At 47.4% G+C, this 19,156-nt stretch overlaps 1 protein-coding gene across 3 annotated transcripts in view; it reads left to right on the top strand.

The window, feature by feature from the left end:
* Positions 1–18,717, top strand: part of PHF2 (PHD finger protein 2) — a 56,926-nt gene extending 38,209 nt beyond the window's left edge. For 2 of the 3 annotated variants that reach the window (XM_071440097.1, XM_071440096.1), the window contains exons 7-22: positions 568–730; positions 1,582–1,669; positions 2,196–2,302; positions 2,599–2,690; positions 3,144–3,233; positions 3,995–4,357; positions 5,150–5,269; positions 5,867–5,985; positions 6,315–6,493; positions 6,701–6,774; positions 7,860–8,017; positions 12,302–12,579; positions 13,555–13,650; positions 14,555–14,664; positions 15,818–16,079; positions 17,613–18,717. In XM_071440097.1, coding sequence (XP_071296198.1) covers positions 568–730; positions 1,582–1,669; positions 2,196–2,302; positions 2,599–2,690; positions 3,144–3,233; positions 3,995–4,357; positions 5,150–5,269; positions 5,867–5,985; positions 6,315–6,493; positions 6,701–6,774; positions 7,860–8,017; positions 12,302–12,579; positions 13,555–13,650; positions 14,555–14,664; positions 15,818–16,079; positions 17,613–17,701 — 2,388 coding nt within the window. In that variant the 3' untranslated portion in view covers positions 17,702–18,717. The remainder of the gene's footprint in view (positions 1–567; positions 731–1,581; positions 1,670–2,195; positions 2,303–2,598; positions 2,691–3,143; positions 3,234–3,994; positions 4,358–5,149; positions 5,270–5,866; positions 5,986–6,314; positions 6,494–6,700; positions 6,775–7,859; positions 8,018–12,301; positions 12,580–13,554; positions 13,651–14,554; positions 14,665–15,817; positions 16,080–17,612) is intronic. The other variant, XM_071440098.1, reaches the window with a different exon arrangement.
* Positions 18,718–19,156: the final 439 nt, after the last annotated feature.

Below are 19,156 nucleotides of genomic sequence, written 5' to 3'. Positions count from 1 at the left end.
TGGCTTTCAGGTGTAGCTAATAACAAACTCAATTTTATCCACAAAGGCCATCATAGAATTCTCTCCAAAATTCAGTTCTCAGGTTTTTTCATCATTGTCCTGTTGCATCCGAGCCTTAACTGCTCTAAGTGAGTGCCCTCCCTGAGGTGCCAGGGTCTCCTGAGTGAGAAAGCACTTGGAGCATGGAAGTCCTCTGTGTATTTTCTCTCTATTAGGATTTTAATATTTGTTTAGTGCCTTCTGCACATATATCACCCTAGGTCTTAAAGATACCACGTCATATTTTTGCAGTGTGATGGAACCTGGCACTGTAAACCTTTTGTACCATCACTCCTGCAAATCTGAGCAGATGTAGTCAGATGTGATTTCATTATTTCAGCCCTTCTGTAAAAAGCTGACTAATTAGTTTTATTTAAATACTGCCAAAATACACATACATGTATATTTAGACAACTACTTGTGTGTGTGTGTGTGTGTGTGTGTGTGTGTGTGTGTGTGTGTGTGTTTACGCCAGTGCAGTGTTGTTTGATTTGGCTGCTCATTGCTAATTTTATATTTCTAATTCAGGGAGAAAAGATCTTTTATCTCATCAAACCAGCCTCTGCAAATATTTCTCTGTATGAACGCTGGCAGTCAGCAGCAAATCACAGTGAGATGTTTTTTGCAGACCAAGTAGATAAATGTTACAAATGCACTGTTAAACAAGGCCAGACACTCTTCATCCCATCAGGTGAGCAGCTGGGGGAGGAGGGCTTTCCTCATCCTTTAGAGTAGCACATCCAAAATGCCAGAGGGGTGGGATTTGACAGCTCTCTCTGACAAAGTACAGAGTCTAATTCTCAGTAGAGATATTATTTCATGTGCTTACAAACAAAACAAATCAGAACTTTTACTGCTTTCTGTTAACATTTTAGCAGCCTTCTAAGAGTTAAACTTGTAGGGAGAGTGTTCCACTTGTGGTCTAGCTGGGTTGTAGTAACTCGTGAGTTCTCTTTCTGTATCCACCCTGGCATTGGTACTTTCTGACATCTAACGGATTATTTACATGGAGTGAATTTGACCATGCATTCTGACCATGACACCCCCAAATCCTTGTCACAGACATTAATCCCCTGTGACACTAAGGAACTGCAGGTCACTGTGTGTGAGTAGATTCTTGCACCAAATGTTTACGCACTTGAATTTTACCTTGGGTGTAAGAAGTGGAAAGTAGGTGTTTCTCTTATGACCATCTGTGGAGCAGATGGTGGAACAAACACAGAGCAATTTACAGAGATTCACAAACTTGAGTAGATTTTTGTATGAAAAGACATGTTTGGAAAACACCTGATTCTGACACTGTGATAAAGCACGTCAGGGGCTGTTTCAGGTCTTTGTGGAGACAGGAAAGCAGTTGCCATTGTGTAGCAAAACAAAGAAGGGACCAGAGGCAGCTCTGTTCAAAGTGTGTGTGGTTCTGGGGCTGGGCTGTGTGGGTACCTGTGGAGCAAGGTGTCAGTGAAGTGTAGACATCATTTGGGATTGAAGTCTGTGCTAATGGCCTTTGAGTTCTTGTCTTGAGGACTCTTCTCTGTCTTTTAGGCTGGATTTATGCAACTCTAACACCAGTAGACTGCCTGGCCTTTGCAGGACATTTTCTACACAGTCTAAGCGTGGAAATGCAGATGAGGTAATCTGTCTTTGAAATCTCATATTATGTAGAGCTCATTTTTTAATAAATCAGTAATAATGAATCACTGACAGTAATGCTGGTGTACCCACCTTTGTCCCCTCTGACCATGTTCCCTCGTGCTGACTTTTCCTGAGCTGTCCTTGCACCTGTTGACAAGGCATGGGAGGGTGCCTGAGGGGCCTGATTGATGTGGCCCCATCCTGAAGGCAGGTTACACACTGCCTGGAGTTTTACCCTGGCACCTGCCACTCGCTGCTGGATCAGCCCCCACCTGCTCAGTTGGGCTCTTTGCCCAGTGTAAGACAATGCAATGAGTTCTTTACTGATTCTGGGCAAATAATGCAATAAAACCATCATACATCTGTATCTCAGTATTTTACCAGTGCTGTCATGTTTTGCTTTTGGCCTAAGGCCAGCCTGTGTGGCAGCAGAACAAAGAGGGAACCCACTGCAAAGTGACCCTGGCACTTCTGTGACACATCATGCTCTGCCATGCTCGGTTTCCTGTGCCTTTGTCTTGCAGGGCCTATGAAGTGGAAAGGCGATTGAAAATTGTCAGTCTGACCCAGTTCCCCAACTTTGAAACAGCCTGTTGGTACATGGGGAAGCATCTGCTAGAGAAATTCAAAGGTAAAACTGCATTTCCTTGCTTGCCCTGATGGCTCAGCTTTGGGATCTGGGGACAGTTCCCCTGAATTTCAGTAGCCATAACTGACAGGAGCACAGGGTGGGAAGGCTCAGCTGAATTTGGGACACAGTAAAAGCACTGCTTATTACCATCAGGTTGTAGTAGGGATTCATTTGTGGGATCAACTCTCAAAGAGTTAACTTCAGCTTTCCCAGTTACAATTTTCAAATTAAATGCTTTCTATAAACAACTGCAGCTGTCAGTGGTTGAATGACACTGTTTTTTTTTCTTTGTTTAGGTTTGCATAAAGCTGGACAACAACCTCCTGCTCATCTCCTTCAGGGAGCAAAGATTCTCAATGGTGCTTTCAGGTCGTGGACTAAAAAACAGGTAGGAGAGGAAGCCTGGATTAATATTATGTGTTTGTCAGTTGATGGAGCAGAGGGGAAATTCTGGAAAAAATAACATCTCCATTGCAAAACATCCAATTCTAAGATGCCAAAGAGAAGGAGTTGGGAGAACAGGGAGTGAGAAAAGTGATGTTGCAGTTGTGAAAATGAAATAATATCTGAAAAAAGATGATTGACTTTGTTGTTCTCTCAGGACAACTTGTTACAATAACATCCAGAATAGGAAAAAACCTATTTTTTTCTCATTTGAATGTCTAATGCAGTCAAAACTGATTTAAATAATGGACAAGTCACTTCAAGAGGGGTTTTTTTTTTGTTTTGTTTTTTTTTTTTGTTGTTTTTTTTTTTTTTTTTTTTTTTTGTTTTTGTTTTTTTTTTTTATTTTTAAAGAAAACATGCACAGAAACAGCAATTTGACTTTGTTGTGTTTCAGGCTTTAGCAGAGCATGAAGATGAACTACCAGAAAACTTCAAACCAGCACAACTCATCAAGGACCTTGCCAAAGAAATAAGATTAAGTGAGGTTTGTGCTGTTTTTATAATATTTACTGTATTGGGGGTCCAGGCTATAAAATGCATGGAGGTATCACCCATTGAGTGTGGTACCAAATCCTGCTGGGTGGAGATGTGTGACAGCAAAAGGTGACCACAGCTGGTGCAGCTCCTTCAGGAAGACATTGTGCTGCATTCCACCCTGTTCCTAACCACATCCAGAGACCTCAACACTTAAACCTATCATGTCCTTTGATCCTCTTTGATGTAGTATTTAAGTTTTCCGATTGTCAGAACAGCAAGTTAAGCAGAAAATAATTTATTTTTAATTAGTCTGTGTTAATTTTAATTGGGCAGCTATTTTACTGCTAATTTTTCCTGAGGGCATGAAATGTGATTCTGCTATATTTATCACATCAGAATTAAATGGAAAGGGTTTTTGCTCGAGCCAATCAGCATTTTAAGCAGAAGGCTGTTCATTTTATCCATCCTGTGTGGACAGGCCACGTGAGGGTACAACCCAGTGAGATTGTAAGCCAAGCCTCTGGAGCTACTGCAGGCCAGGCTTGAGGATGTGGGGGTGGGAACTGGGGCTGGGGATTGGTGAGCAGAGCATTATTGTGGCCTTGATGGGATCTTCATTCCTCAGTTAGACTGACCTGTGCTGCAGATCCCCTCCACCACATCTTTGGGCATCTTTGGGGTTGTTTCGCCATCTAACAGAGGGTGCAGGTGAATATCAAAAGCAGGACAGGTGTGCTTGAACACCTTATGCTTTGTGCCAAACCACAGAACGCTTCAAAGGCCAGCAAAGCAGACACGAGTGCCAACCCCCCAGCTGAGGAGATCTGTCCTGTGGAGAAGGAGGAGGCTCCGTCGCCCGTCCAAGTCACCCCTCCGCCCCCACCTCTAGAAAAGCTTCCTAAGAAAAAGACTCCCAAAACTGTGAAAACCCCCAAACAACTGAAGCCATCCAAACCCCCGAAGCCTCCCAAACCCCCCAAACCTCCCAAAACACCGAAAGTGAAGGGAGAAGGCAAAAAGAAAGGAAAGAAGGCGAAGGAGAGCCCACCACCAGCCATCCCCAACCTCGACCTGCTGGAGGCACACACGAAGGAGGCTCTGACCAAGATTGAGACGCCAAAGAAGGGGAAGGTGGGTCGTGTTTTAACCTCTCCCTCTTCTCCCACACTCAGAGAGACAAAATCACTCTGTAAGTCTCATGCAAAAAATAGTATGCACCCACATTGTGAAACCCTGGCTCTGCAGAAGCAAAGGAAAGGTTTGTAACTGCTGGCTCATTGCCCTTCTCTTCCCCAGCTGGTGGGTTTGATTTGACTCTTTGCTGGTTGTTCATTGATGTGGAGCCTCCCAGAAACCCACTGATATCAAAAGGTGTCAGTGATGAAAGAACTTGTTTCTAAAGTATCTCATTTGCTTGAAATGTTACTCTAGAATGGGTGACTGAAAACAGAACAGTAGTTTTCTTCCACTTTTGCCCATGTAGGACAAGTTTCTTTTTGATGTCCTTTAATTCTCATGCCCTGTAATTCAGCATGAATTTTGCTGCTGATTTCAGTAGGGGCCAGGATCCATCAAGGCTCTGGCAGAGGAATTGTTGTATGCTGTTTGTGAAGAAATATCCATGTTTATAAAGAAAAATCTTTCCTAAAATGTTTCTGAAGTTCTAAGAGTTTGTGTGCAGTTTGTGAAACCTGTCATGGTGTGACAGACAAGGAGAGGAGAGTATTGGTGTATCAAGAAGTGCAGCTGCTATTCTGCACACTCTGAAGGAGCAATATTTAATTGAACCACAATTTGGGATTCAAAAAGAATAAATGGGGGTTTTCAAAAATATGTCATGTTATTACCCAGATAAAGCCCATGTTTCTGACATGCCAGCACTCCATCCTCATTGAGAGAACTTTTTCTTGACTTTTTTCCCAGGCTGCAAAGAATGTTTTAAGTGTTCCCAATAAGGAATCTGCGAGCAAGCAGAATGAGGTGGAGAAATTTGAAGTTCGAGAGCAAAATAAAAGCAAAACAGAAGCCAAATGGAAATACAAGGTAATGTCTCCTGTTAAATTCTGCCACATGATGATAAGACAAGGGTCGGGAAATGCTTGTGCCTCTGCCTAAGTGGAGAGAATGAGGCACCAATTTTTAGTTCCCAAAGAAAAGAAAATTAAGCCGAAATAATCAGTTAATCCCAATTAAAGAAGAGAGGGTGGATGGATTCTTCAAAAGCACATGCTGAATTGTCCATTTGTCCATAATGACACCAGACTGTTAAGAGTGAGATGCTTCAGTGTGATCCTTGCTCTGACATAGTCCTACTAGTTTAAGTTTGAAATCAATAACTAATGAGAAATCAATAACTAACTAATGGCTAATAATCAATAACTAATTTTAATGGCATAAAATTAGAGTTAATGAAATCTGAATTATGCCCTATGGATTAAAAGCTTGCCTTTTTTGAGGGCTAACGCAGGGTGAGTGAAATTCACTCACGGAATAGAACACTTTGTCTGCAGGGAAAATTTCATAGGGTTTTTAATAAAGGAAAATTTAACAGGCTTGGATTCTGAGGGTACCTGGGATGCTGAAACATAAAGGACTCATTTAACTGATTTATTTATTTTGTTTTGGTCTTTTGCCTTTCAGAACAGTAAACCTGATTCACTTCTAAAAATGGAAGAGGAACACAAATCGGAAAAGACGCCTTTGTTAGGAAATAAAGACAACAAATTCACATTCTCTTTCTCTAATAAGAAGTTGCTTGGGTAAGTAAAAATATGAGAACACACATCAACTGAAAAAGGAAATTGAAAGTTCATAGTTTATATTTTTTATACAAGATGATGAAAACCTGCCTTTCTGGTCAATGCAGAAAATACCCTCTCATTAAAACTTCTAGTGCTCTAGTCAGAGTCCTATTTTGAGGTATAAACAGTACGTTCAGAGATGTGTTTGTAAAATTATTCTAGTTGATTTGGCACCCCTGAAGGAATTCAGTTTGACTGAGATTTCTGCGTAGAGATACTCATTGTCTGTCAAGTCACAAGCTGTTTTCTACTCAGAGTGTTACTGATTTGTAAATATTTTTTTTCAGTTCAAAGGGAGTCAAAACTCATCTGAATACCAGCGTGTTTGGGTCACTGCAGAATTTTAAAGAGGACAAAGCCAAACCTGTACGGGATGAATATGAATATGTGTCAGATGATGGTGAACTAAAAATTGATGAGTTTCCAATCAGAAGAAAGAAAAACACCGCAAAAAGAGAGCTGCCCTGTAAGGATATTTCCTGGTTTATCTTTATCTGCTCAACAAAGTCTTAAGTGGTGATTGTCCAAAACAATCAATATCATCTTTAAAATCTATGTGATTTAGAATAAAGAAAGCCATGTCTTACCTATCAGTCAAATGTGAGTGGAATAGTAGGGCTGGTTTTTGAAGGGAAAAAAACCCATGACTTTTTGTTTCTTTTTATTTATTCAGTTTTATCAGATAAAAAGGAAGCCCTGCATCACACTCCTGTTAAGAAGCCAAAGGTGGAGTCGGTACCATACAAGGTATGAGGTTATTGTACCTTCACAAGGAGACACTCCTATGACATGAGGTTCTTTAAGGTCCTTTCCAACCCAGACCATTCTGTGATTTTCTTCCTGTGATGTAGCAACTCAAGTGTTTGTTTTGTGCCACTTGGCAGAGCCTCTGTGCCCGTTATGGGCTGACTCTAGAGCACTGCTAACCCAGGTGAGCCCGGCCCAGCCCCTGCAGGGTCAGTGAGCCTGCGTGGAGCTCACCTGCAGGATGGGACAGCCCAGGTGTGAGTGTGCTCTGTGTCTGAAGCTCAGTGCTGGAAATCAAAGTACATTGAAATTAAACGTTTTGCCCAACTGTGGTTAATACAAATTCATATTATAATACCAGAATAAGTCAGAAAAAGCAAAATAGTTTGTTAAGACAGAACCAAAGATGACCAAAGTGTTTGGCCTTCAGTACTAAGGAGTTCTTTTCACCCTGGTTTGTGTCTGGGACATTCAGGAGGAAGTACAGACCTCTGTCTGAGTCAGTACCTGAAGTCTGGAGCTGGGGCTGTGTCCCTGTGCAGGAGCCTAAGGAGGGAGTACCTGGAGACAAGACTGGCACCCACAGCAATAAGGGCTGCTGCTGTAGCAGCCTGAAAGCAGGGCATGAAGAGGGGGAGAACTTGTTTTCTTAGGCATTCAACTGCAGTGCCTAGAAATCTCAGCCGCAGAGAGAGGGCCAGATGTAGGCAGCTCCTTTCCAGAGCCTAACATGACACTGTTCTACATGTCTGTCCTATTCCTCTGCCTGGGGAATCCTCCCACTCTGCTGCTGTGGGGATGGAAGCACCATTGGTAAAGGGAATACAGCCCCTGAACAGATCAGATCTCAGAGCTTTGAATGGGAAAAGAAAAACCTACCATGCCTTCAGGCTACAAGGAAATGGATGTTTTTACCATGTACTTGGTTTTGTTCTTTTTTTGTTTTGTTTTGTTTAAAGAAAGCAAATTCCAAAGGCTAGGCCTGTGTCTTTGGAGGAGCAGCAGGCTGCAGAAATCACTGTGCTGTTCTTGGGGACCAGCTCAGTGAGTTTCCACCTTTTTTAGCCCTTTCCTTGTTTTTGCAGAGCGAGGACTCATCAGATGAAGATTTGCTTCACATTGACACAGAAGCAAAGCCAGGACGCAATTCCAAAGTAAAGAAAGAGAGTGGAAGTTCAGCAGGAATTCTTGATCTTTTGCAGGCAAGCAAGGAAGTTGGGGGTTTAGAGTATAACACCAACAGGTATGCACCAGGGGATGCTTTTCCCTCTTACCTGTGAACAAAATTGCCCTTTTGTGGTTGTGTGGTGTGAGTCAGAATGAATTTTGCAGCTTGGTAACTGCTTTTTCTCCAGTAAGCAAACTTTTCCTTTATTCTGTGATCTGGAGGGAGAGGGAGGAAAGATTTTGGTGGTATAATTTGAACAGAGAATTTCACATCTGTAGATGCTGTAGATCAGTTTTAGCAATAATGCTGTATTCGATGAATAATTCAAAAGAAGGAAAGAGTTCAGTGACTGCAGCTTGAGGGTGGGAATTAAGGTTTTTAATGTAGTGAGATTGTACTAAAGTTATCTAAATGGCTGGCATTTCTCCCATAAGGAACTCTAAGGTGCCACAAATGCCAGGTGTTTGAAAGAAGGATATAGGAAACTGTCTGCTCTCCCTAACCTCCCTCTCTCCCTCCCTCGGTTATCATTCTTCTTCCCACCAAAAAATAAGGCTTGGGGAAAAAAAGCACACTCTTTTGTGGGCACTTCTGTACCTGAAATGGAAATGTCTGCCTGGGCTTAGTGGTGTCTTATGTGGAATGTGGAAAGTGACACTGGATGTTTTGGGCTATGGCCAGTAAGGTACAGCACCAGATCCTTCAGTGATCCAAACAATGAGTCGTGGAAAGAAATAAGCACATTAACACTTGCCTGCCTGACCATCCCTGTGAATTCCTTTTCCATTCTGCAATATGGTCCATAATGGGATGAGTGTTTAAGTTGATGTTACAGTTACATTTTAGCAGGTGGTTAGACACATCAAAAAGTAATTAGGTGTGTCTGGCACTGTCATAAAGTTGGTGGGGTAATAAAACTCCCATACTGGAAGTTTGCTATAAAAAAAGGAAAATTGTCAACTATTATAAGAACTCAAAGAAATCTTCCTTGGCCCTGTGTACACTGCTGGCCATTCTGTGGATAACACAGCTCACTGCATGCTTTAAAATGGTTCTTGACAATTGTCTGCCTTGCTCAGGGTGTGTTTTGCTGTCTGCAAGGGGTTAAACCAGAACAGAGGTTAAACTCAGGCCTTTGCTTTCCCCCCTCAGCCTGGGTGCTGTAGCCAGGGTGTTTGGAGGCTCTGTGGTTTCTGAAATCAAAGTCCCACCCCAGACTCGGCTGAGTTACTGCTCTGTGTGGGGTGGTTCAGTAGGAATGTGTCATATCAATGCTGGCTCTGGGATAAATACTGGCTTTTGGCAGTGTGTGCTGAATCTTGATTGGAAAAAGCCCCTAGTAAATGTAATTGCTGTGTTTCATTTCATAATTAGGTTTGGCTTTTCCAATGGCCATAACGTGGTCTTTTTGAAAATGAAGTGGAAGAAATGTGATGTGCAAACACACTGTGTCACAGCATGAGGCCAGCATGGTCATGTCTGACTCTCAGGAACAATTCCCACCTTTCTCTGCCTTGCAGGGCAGATGAAGGGTAGGGAATGTGTGTATTTATAGATCTGTATGTGTGCATTGTGGATGCTGTGGAGCAACCCTATGTCACTGTGGTATCTCCTCCCACACAAGCAGCCAGTGCCTGCATCCTTGTCAGACCAGTGCTGGATTCCCAGGCACTGGGAAGCAGGTCAGGGCTTTTTGTGATAGTGGCCTTATCTGAACCATGGCAAGCCTTATTCTGTAAAATACTGAGCTGTCACTAGCAGCTGGCTACCCCAGAGGCCCTGATGGCATTACCTGGAGTGCTCTAGAGAGCTACAGCTCAACTGTGTGTGTCAGCAAGACAGGGAGAGGGAAGGACAGAGCTCCTGCAGAAAGGCTGCTGTGAGTGTGGGAACAGGCTGAAAGAACTGAAAGGGAATAGGCAAAAAGCTTGGAGGGTTGGTCATCACCTTATCTTGAAAGGAGAAAAATTACTTGTGTCCAGGTCTGACTCAAAAATGGAAGAAAACACTGGGTTTGTGCTTGAAATTGTTGGAGTGACTTCCCCGCAGCCACTGCTCAATCAGTAATACTCTTCTGAAATATTATAAATTCAGTTTCTAAATATGAGGATACAAGTAGGAGACTCAGTAATTGCTGATGGAAGGAAGGAGACGATCTGCCTAGAGAGGGTATGCCTAGAGAGAGATGGCAGTGGTAGAGCTGGTGGTGAAGAGCAAGGCACTGGCTCCCTACACAATGTCCTGCATGATGGAGGGTGCTGGGATCATTCCTGTGCCCTGCTCACTGAGGAGGTAAAACCAGAGTCCATCAGTGCTTGTTCTGTCCCCAGCACAGCTGTTTGCCTGCTCCACCTGCTCTGAGACATGCCAGGGACAGAATGGCAAACCTGGCTACCACAGTCTCCCTGAGCCTCCTTTTCTCAGACTGAGCCCCTTTCCCATCTCCCTCAGCCACTCCTGGTGCTCCAGCCCCTTTCTCCAGGTCTGCTCCCTTGTCTGGACACGCTCCAGCCTCTCAATGTCCTTCTTGTCATGAGGAGCCCAAAAGTGGCCCCAGGATTCCAGGTGGGGCCGCAGCAGTGCCAGCACAGGGGACAGGCACTGCCCTGGGGCTGCTGCCACACCAGGGCTGCCACAGGCAAGATGAAGGCACAAAGTGCTGCCAGTGTGTCTGTCAGAGTGTCCTCCTCCCTGAGCACCCACAACAACAGCTGTCAGGCCCAGGACAGGATAACAAGGCTGCTGGGCTGGAGGCAGGTCTGCGCTATCCCCCAGTGCCACCTCCTGTGTGTTTGGAGATGGCTGTGGTGATACAGCAGGGACAGAAGCACTCTGTTCCTGCTCCAATGCTCTTTTAAAATGTTTTTTTAAGCCATAATTGTAACTCACTGATAGTTTACTTTCATAAATGTGGTTTTTAAAAAATCATTGCTGAAGCTACAGAAAGGGGATATGGCTCTTCCAGAGCTTCAAAATTGCTTCCTGCATCTTCTTGAATTTTTTTGGATTAGAAAGCTGAAATACTCCTGATGGAAGCACACCAGAGCACATGCCCTAATGAGAAACATTCTGCCCCATGTGCAGCTCTGAGACATTTCCCCCCCTTCAGGTTGATGTTTGAGTCTCAGAACCACTGTTTTTGATCATATCCCACCCTTTATTTCTTGAAGTTTGTGTTGCTTAAGGCAGTTCCTCTCTGATTTGCCCATTTAGTGGTCAGTATTTGATGGTCTGTTTGCAGTGTTTTGAGAGTCCAGTGTTTGGAAAAACAGTTCAGGAAAAAAGGCTGGAAGAAAATATGATCCCTGTAGATGGTGCAAAATATTTCTTTGCCAGGGAGAAGGCAGAGGAGAAGGCATGATATCGGAGGGATTTAAATGGCTCTTTCCTAAATAAGTTTTTTGATGTTCTTCTGTTTGTTGAGTTGTGAATTAGTCTTAACTCATTTCCAGGATTATGACTAAATGCCATTAGTGCCCAGAAACTTCCCTTATGGGTTTGTACATTACTCTATTCAGAGCCCAGATTAAGCTCAAGTAGGAGAAAGTGACATGGTGCTGTTAATTTTCCTGTATGTTTGTGGCTTCTATTGCACAACAAATGTATAACTGTACAAATATTATTGCCACAACAAGGCTTCTTTTGCATTTCACTACTTGCCAAACTCCAAACTTCTGTAAATACTGGATGATGTGTTCTGCCAGTCTCAGAATTAATTTCCAGCAGCTCCTGGAGTGGTGACAGCCCATGATGTGAACTGGGACCAAAATCTTCCAGGCAGTTTTGAGTAGAGCCCTCCATGGCATCCTGCACCAGTGCTGATGCATAAGCTCTCCTTTTACAGAAGCTGATAGTGTAGATTATATATAATACTATTAAAATATGATGATGATGAGGAGGATGATTTGGTAGTAGAGAAAAATAATATTATTAAAGATAGATAGGTGAGATAGATAGATAGATAGATAGATAGATAGATAGATAGATAGATATTTAAAGATGATGATGAGGAGGAGGAGAAGGAGGAGGACGATGATGATAGTTGGTATAGAGACATTGCTCTGTCAGGGATTCTGCTGTGGGCTTTGGGAAGTTTCCTGAGCTCTGCCCAGAGTGCTGACAGCCCCAGGGACCTGCCCACATCTTCCTGGCTCCTGGCCATCACCCCCACATCTGAGGTGCTCTTTGTGCTATTCCTGTCCCATACAATTTCCCACTGGCCCTGGTGGTATGTGCAGCTACTCAAAGGAATCAGGGGGTCTCTCCTAGCACAACTGCCTGGCAGGAGCAAGCTGCCTGTGAGGGGTTGGTGTTTCTGGAATCACTGAGTGCTCTGGCATCTCTCCCTGTGCCCCACAGCCAGCCACCTGCCTCCCCCAGCACACAGGAAGCCATCCAGGGCATGCTCTCTATGGCAAACCTCCAGGCCTCAGAGTCCTGCCTGCAGACGTCGTGGGGCACCAATCAGGCGAAGAACAACTCCTTCTCCACACAAAACTTGAAGAAAACTGGTGGTGGTGGCAGCAAAACTGCTGGGAAACGGCTGCTGAAGAAAAGCACAAAGAACAGCATCGACATTGAGGATTACGACGAGGACCAGGACCACTTGGATGCCTGTTTTAAGGACTCGGATTATGGTGAGTAGGAGGGGAGCAGAGTGAGGCTGTGCCTGGGACACACCTGTGCCTCTTGGTGAATGTCCCTTTGCTCCTGGGTGCTTCCTCCTGCTCTGCCACCCTGGGATCAGCTGCACGTGGAACAGGGACCTGCACACCAAAGGGAGCAAACACATGAGACAGCAGACTGGCTGCAGAGCCCAGGGTCACACAGCCATCCAGGAAGGCTGAATTTGAGGCATGGCACAATGAGAAACTCTCAAGAAACATGAAGAGCCCCAAAACTGCAGCAGTCAACCCAGAAACGGGGGACTGTCCCAGAAATGTGGGTCAAGTACTGCTACTTGTGACAGAAATGTCCTTGTCTGCACAATAGCAATTAAACCTCCAGCTATGAGGAGTGAGAAGTTGAATTTGTACATGGAAAAGGGATCTAATGCTGTTTTGAGTTTTGGCAGAGAAGGCAAGCATCTGCAGCAGAAATGGACACAAAGACAGTTTACAGCAGTTACATCAGTTCTGCCATAATTATTGTGGAATCGTAGAGTGGTTTAGGTTCAAAGGGACCTTCAAAGGCTGTCTAGTTCCACCCTCTGCTGTGGGCAGGGATACTTTCCACTAGATCAGGTTGCTCCAAGCCCTGTCCAGCCTGGCCTTGGACACTTGCAGTGATGGAGCAGCCATAGCTTCACTGGGCAACCAAGTTGGACTTGATGATTCTTGTGGCTCCCTTGCAGCTCAGGATATTCTGTGATTATAGAGGAATATAGAGAGCCAGTCACAGTTTAATGACAGCAGCTCCCAATAGTAATGTGTGGATGAGAGCACAGGAAAGTCCCCAGAGTGTCACAGCTGTGACAGAAGTGCTCAATGACACTTGTGGAGATCATCCAGCTGTGATGCCTGTGGTCACTGAACCTGGACAGAGCAAGGGTCCTCTGTGCAGGGTAGAGCTGTTTCCTAAACTGAAACTCTTGCCTTTGTTTCCTACTGTAGTTTACCCTTCTCTCGAATCAGATGAAGATAATCCAGTATTCAAGTCCCGATCAAAGAAAAGGAAAAGTTCAGATGATGCCCCTTACAGTCCCACGGGTAAGTTGGTGTGGTCTGTGCTGCCCAGGCTAAGTCATGCAAATCTCTAAATTTTTCAAAGAGTGTGGAAACTGTAACACACAATTAGTGATTTCTTTATCATGTGAAGTTTAACCCCTTCCAGGGCAGTGGGAGGTGATCCAGGCACTGGGATTCCTGCCAAGCAGTTTTAGCCTTCCTCTTGCAATCAGCTGGCAGGAGAAAGTAATTCCTTGGTTGGTTTAATTTTTCGTCACACTCTTAGTGATAGATCATTTGGTTGCCACCTTAGCAGTGGTGTAACAGTGAATCAAGCCCTGGACAGCTGAGTTGCTGTGGATTTCAGGTGTTGACTGTGGCAATAGTCAGGAATAGTCTTCTCCAGGAGAGAGAGCAGGAATAGTCTCCTCCAGGTTCAGCCGAAGCTCATGTTCTGGAAGGATTTGGTCTGCCCTGGGTTTGTTGGAGCTCACCAGGGGCAGTGACAGGCAAGAGGGCCCCTAGACCCCTTTGACCCCTGTGGCCCATGAGCAGGGCATCCTCTGTGTGTGCTGTGTGTGACAAGCAGCCCATGCGTGCTCTCATCAGCTTGTGGCCCTGCATGTCCTCCTGCAGCTGCAGGTGAGCATTGTTGCTTTGGAGATAACACTCATAATCCAGGATGTGGACACAAACCTGCGTGGCTTTGGCTTCAGGTGGCTGTGGAGCTGCTCAGCTGTGTGACATCTCTATCAGCAGCTTCTTCCCATGCCACCGTGCCCGGAGGCCGTTGGCTCTCGTGCCTTCACTCGTACCTGGGGAAGGGAAGGGTAGAGGCTGTCCCCATCTCTCCTGGCTGAGCAGGGTAGAGCTCACTGCCCTGTGGTGGCTGTGCTGCTCCCTCGGGCACATTCCTGCCCCTCACCTGCCTCTGCTCTCCCTGCAGCACGAGTTGGCCCCTCGGTGCCCCGGCAGGACAGACCGGTGCGAGAAGGCACAAGAGTCGCCTCCATCGAAACGGGACTCGCCGCCGCTGCCGCCAAGCTGTCACAGCAGGTGAGAGGTTGCCTGGAGAGTAGGAGCTGTCAGGAAAGCAGAGCCCTGTCCCCAGCAGCAGAGCTGTGCCCAAGCCTAGTGCTGTGCCAGCCCTGCGTACTGTTTGGCCCTGCCAGTGACACGAGGCTCTGCAGTCTCAGGGAAATAAACGGGATCCAAGCCCAGCGGTGTCACAACATACCTGAGCATGTCACAGGGTAGCAAGGGACAGAGAAAAGCACAGGGAAGGATGAGGGGGTGAGAATGGCTACTGGGGTAAAACAGGAGAAAGCTGCCTCAAAGGAGTGTGTTTGATGTGTACTTGAGAGCCTGACTGGTGTGATTGCCTGTCTGTGCAGATTGGCTGCTGGGAAGTGTCAGGATTTGTTTCCAAAGGATTGGTGAACTGTGAGCAAAGGGTGAGTTTAGGAAAGGAACTGGAGCAATTTGGATGTTTGGTAAGTGTCTGGTCTCTGAAGGGGTCAGAGAAGCCCTGTAAACGTGATGTGGTGCGATGCTAAGGTGACAAGGTCTGCTGGAGCAAGGTTGGGTGAGGCACCTCAGCAAGCTGGCGGAGATGCAGGTTGTGGTGGCCTTGGGCTTCTGCGATGTGGACTATTGAGTGGAAGAGCTTTAAGGATGGTGGCAGGGTTCCAAGAAGAAGGAACTGAAAATAGACAAGGGACACAGAACAGTAGCAGACCTCTGCCATCCCAGTGTGCATGTCCAGGTGCAGTTACAGGTCAGGAGATGATGTGTGTGTCCTAGCAGGAAGCAGAGGCTGAATCAGTGGGATGTTTAATATCCTTCATGCTGTTGTGCAAGGGTGTGAAGATCCCCGAAGATAGGAGGTGCCAGTTTTTGTGGAAGATGGAAAGCTTTGCCCATGCTGACCACGCTGCTGTGCCAGGGCGGTGTCGGTGCGGCCCCGCTGGCTCCCGCTCGCCGCAGTGTAAGGACGAGGAGGCCCCACACAGAGCGAGGATGTAGAGGCACGAGAGGCAAACGTGTGTGTGCAGCTGTGAGCCAGACGTGTGGAGCAGCCCCTGAGCACTTGTCCATGGCCAACTCCTGGCGTGTCGTTGTATCAGGACCCTAAGCAACGCCGCTGGCCCTTGCCCTAGCTAAAGGTCTTCTGGGGATTAATCTGAGCTTCATCTTTGTCATTTTAAAGGAGGAACAAAAAGGCAAGAAGAAAAAAAATACCAAAAAGAAGCTGTCAGCCCCCAACGCAAGCAAAGCAGCTCAGGAAGGCAGCTCCCCCGAGCCGAAGCTGGAGTCACAGGCCAGCAGCCTCACAGATCACGAGTACACCGCAGGGGCCAGCACCTTTGGGGTCGCCCAGCCTAACAGGGGATCGCAGCCGATGGCACCCGGTGTTTTCCTCACACAGAGGAGACCCTCATCATCCTCGCAGAACAATGCCTCCGCCAAAGGTACCAGGAAACGCCTGGGTTGTGGTGCAGGAGTGGGGAAGGGTGAAGGGCCATGGAACCCGAGCCTTCCACAGGGCCTCCACAGCAGTGTGTGGTGTGGGCATGCACAGGTGCAGGTGTGTGGATCCAAGTCAGATGTGGTCAAGGATAGGACTCCAAGTCAGATCTGGTCAGGGATAGGACTCGTGGCCTTGCCTGTCCTGGCACTGCAGGGCCAGGCAGGTGTTTCTGTGCTGAGCTCTTGGCTGCAGGGTGTGAGGTGTCCCTGGCAGGAGCGCTGCCCAACCCGGCCCCAGCTCAGGAGGAGCACCTGCAGGGTCACATCCCAGACAGCCTGGCCAGGGGAGGATGCATCCATGAAGGCTGTTCTGCCCAGGGCTGGGGCAGGCACTGTGGTGTTGGTGGTGGCTGTACACCAGCTCTGTGCTGACTGTAGCTGAGGACAGTGCTTGCAGGACATGTAGAGCAGGACACACTGCAGATCTCTCAGTGGAGGGTTGCCGCAAGGAAGCAGAGGAATATCAAACCTTGGGAGTAACACAACTACAACCAAAGGCAGGAGAGAGGAAGAGGTTGCTTGCTGTCTGTCATAGGGAAAGTGTGAGAAAGCTGAGGCTCTAACAGAGTCTAGGCTGGGACCTCCTGCTCTCCATTTGAACTTGGCTCAGGAAGTATAACTGAGGCAGGTGTGTGGGACAGGCACTGCTTAGCATGAAAACTGTGTGTGATCCCACTGGGAAAGGCCCCAATGACAAGTGAGGCAATGTGGCAGATGTTTCCTGAATTCCATGTATTCAAGTGGAGCAGATTAGAGGTAGTACACAGTACCCTGGTAGCTTGGATGGCCATAGGGCAGGATGTGTGTAACCTGTGGTAGGGGCTGGGGTCCTACCAGGAGCTGGTGGTACCTGTGGCTCTCTGCAGGGCTGGAGTGGAAACAATATGTTTGCCTGGAATTGTGCTTTTGTGGTGAAATGGTGGGAAACAGGTTCAAGGCAGAGAGATAACCAGGAGCCTGGAGCTGTGAAGAGCTATAGGGCATGTGTCTGTGTGTCTGTGTGTCTGTGTGTGTGTGCAGCCTCTCCCTGAGGAGCAGAATGGCACCTGCGGGGCTGGGTTTGACTGTCACCCTGTGGGCAAACAGGTGACCATGAGCAGTGAGCCAGGGCAGGTGAGGGTGCAGGGCAACAGGGCTGGCACTGCAGGGGCAGGAGGGTGCCCGGCAGAGCTGCAGGGACAGGAGGGTGCCCGGCAGAGCTGTGCCTCCCCGGAGCAGGTGTGGATGTGTCCATGGGAATGGGTGTGCACTGTGCCCTGGCTGAGCAGGGCTGGCTCTCCAGGGGCTGTGCTCCCAGCCAAGCCCTGTCCTGTGGCCAGCAGCGCCATTCCTGAGGGGTGCTGGTGGGTGTCCTTGAAGGTGCTGGGCAGGGCTGGTGGCAGGGCCATGGAGGCAGGAGGCAGCTGGAGGGTCTGTGCCTGTGGGGTGGTGTGGGGTGGCTGTGGGTCCTCACCCCACCCCTGCTGTCCTTCCAGGGAAGCGTACGAAGAAGGGGATGGCCACGGCCAAGCAGCGGCTCGGCAAGATCCTGAAGATCCACCGGAACGGGAAGCTACTGCTCTAGTGGCCCCGGGGACACTGCCACCCAGTTCTGGGCCACCACCACAATAATCCCTTTAACTTTCAGCGGTCGAACTGTACAGAATCCTGCTATAAATATTTTTTAATATAGATGTCCTTTCTCAGAGTGCTGAGAGCGACTAGCCGCAAAAAGTTAATACTAATCTCGGCCACGGAGGAGCGCGCCGGGCCCCGCTCTGGCACCGGCTCCGGCCTCGGGCCCCTCGTCCCGCCTGGCACGTGGGCAGGGCAGGGCAGGGCGGCCGCAGCCGCTGAGTGCCAGGAGCGGGAAGGGCCACGAGGCCACGTGGCGGGAGGGGACCGCGGGACTCGAGGCGTGGGGCGGCCAGGTGGCGGGTGCGTTTCTCAGGCACCGCCGCCGTCCCTGCAGCCGCATGCCAGGCCCCTTTTCCTAGAATGTAGCTTGTACATAGCTTTTGGAATAACCACCGCCGGGTTTTTATACGGGGAGGGTCTCTCCGGGCGCTGCCCGCCGGTACCAGCTCTTTGCGTAACTTCTTGTACGAGGAGGGAGACAGTTATTTTACTAGCACCTTGTGGAGTGTTTCCGTGTTTTGTGACGACGTAATTTATTAATGTTTGTAGCTTTTTATATTTGTACATTTCTTATGGGCTTTGTTTATATACACACATTACTGGGGCGCGGCGCCTGCGGGGAACCAGAGCCACCTGCTGCTGTGTGCCAGGGCCACCGGGGCCACCACCAGGGCCTACAGGGCCACGCCGGCCCGGGCGTCGCGCCGGCTTTTTTTATTATGATTATGATTATGATTATGATTATTATTATTAGTATTATTATTTTTTCGCGACATGTACATTTCTAACAAAGTTTATCGTGGCTATCTATCTATGACGGTGTTTTATTTACCGATTCATATCAAATGCTCTTGTATCGACTTCACAAAATCTTAAGTAAATCTAGAGCAAAGTTTAAAAAAAGAAGAAAAAAAAGGAAAAAAAAAGAAAGCAAAGTAAAACTATTTCAGGTTTTGTACACAATTGCCTGGGCCTGGACTTTTTGTGGGGTTGGTGAAGGAGGGGTGGGGAGGCAGGCAGGAGTCCCTAAGGGTGGGTGAAGGAGTGAGCAAGGACCCACTGCTGGCACAGACAGGGGGTGGCTCTGCTGCCACTGCCCCATCTGTCACCCAACCCCATACTTTCTTGCTACATTACCACGAGAAGCCCCGGTCAATTGGGCATAGTCTTGAGTGTCCCGGTAAGACACCTACCCCATGGTCCACTCAAAGGTGTCCACCCACTGCCCAGCTCATCATCCACCTCCATGGACAAACACATGCCTGTTTCCCTCTGCTTCCTCCCTCTTGGGGGTCACCAGGTGCTCCAGCCTTTCACTTTCTTTGTGCTCACTGAAACATGCAGCATCTCACCATTTATTCCTGACCCCTGGGGACATGTACAGCCTGCGTTTTTCTCTTTG

The sequence above is a fragment of the Agelaius tricolor genome, unplaced genomic scaffold (genome assembly GCF_023055355.1).
Source record: "Agelaius tricolor isolate 1412-34295 unplaced genomic scaffold, bAgeTri1.0.p SCAF_14, whole genome shotgun sequence".
Lineage (NCBI taxonomy): Eukaryota > Metazoa > Chordata > Aves > Passeriformes > Icteridae > Agelaius > Agelaius tricolor.
The sequence above is the reverse complement of the archived record's forward strand: the minus strand, read 5'-3'. Positions and strand labels throughout refer to the sequence as shown.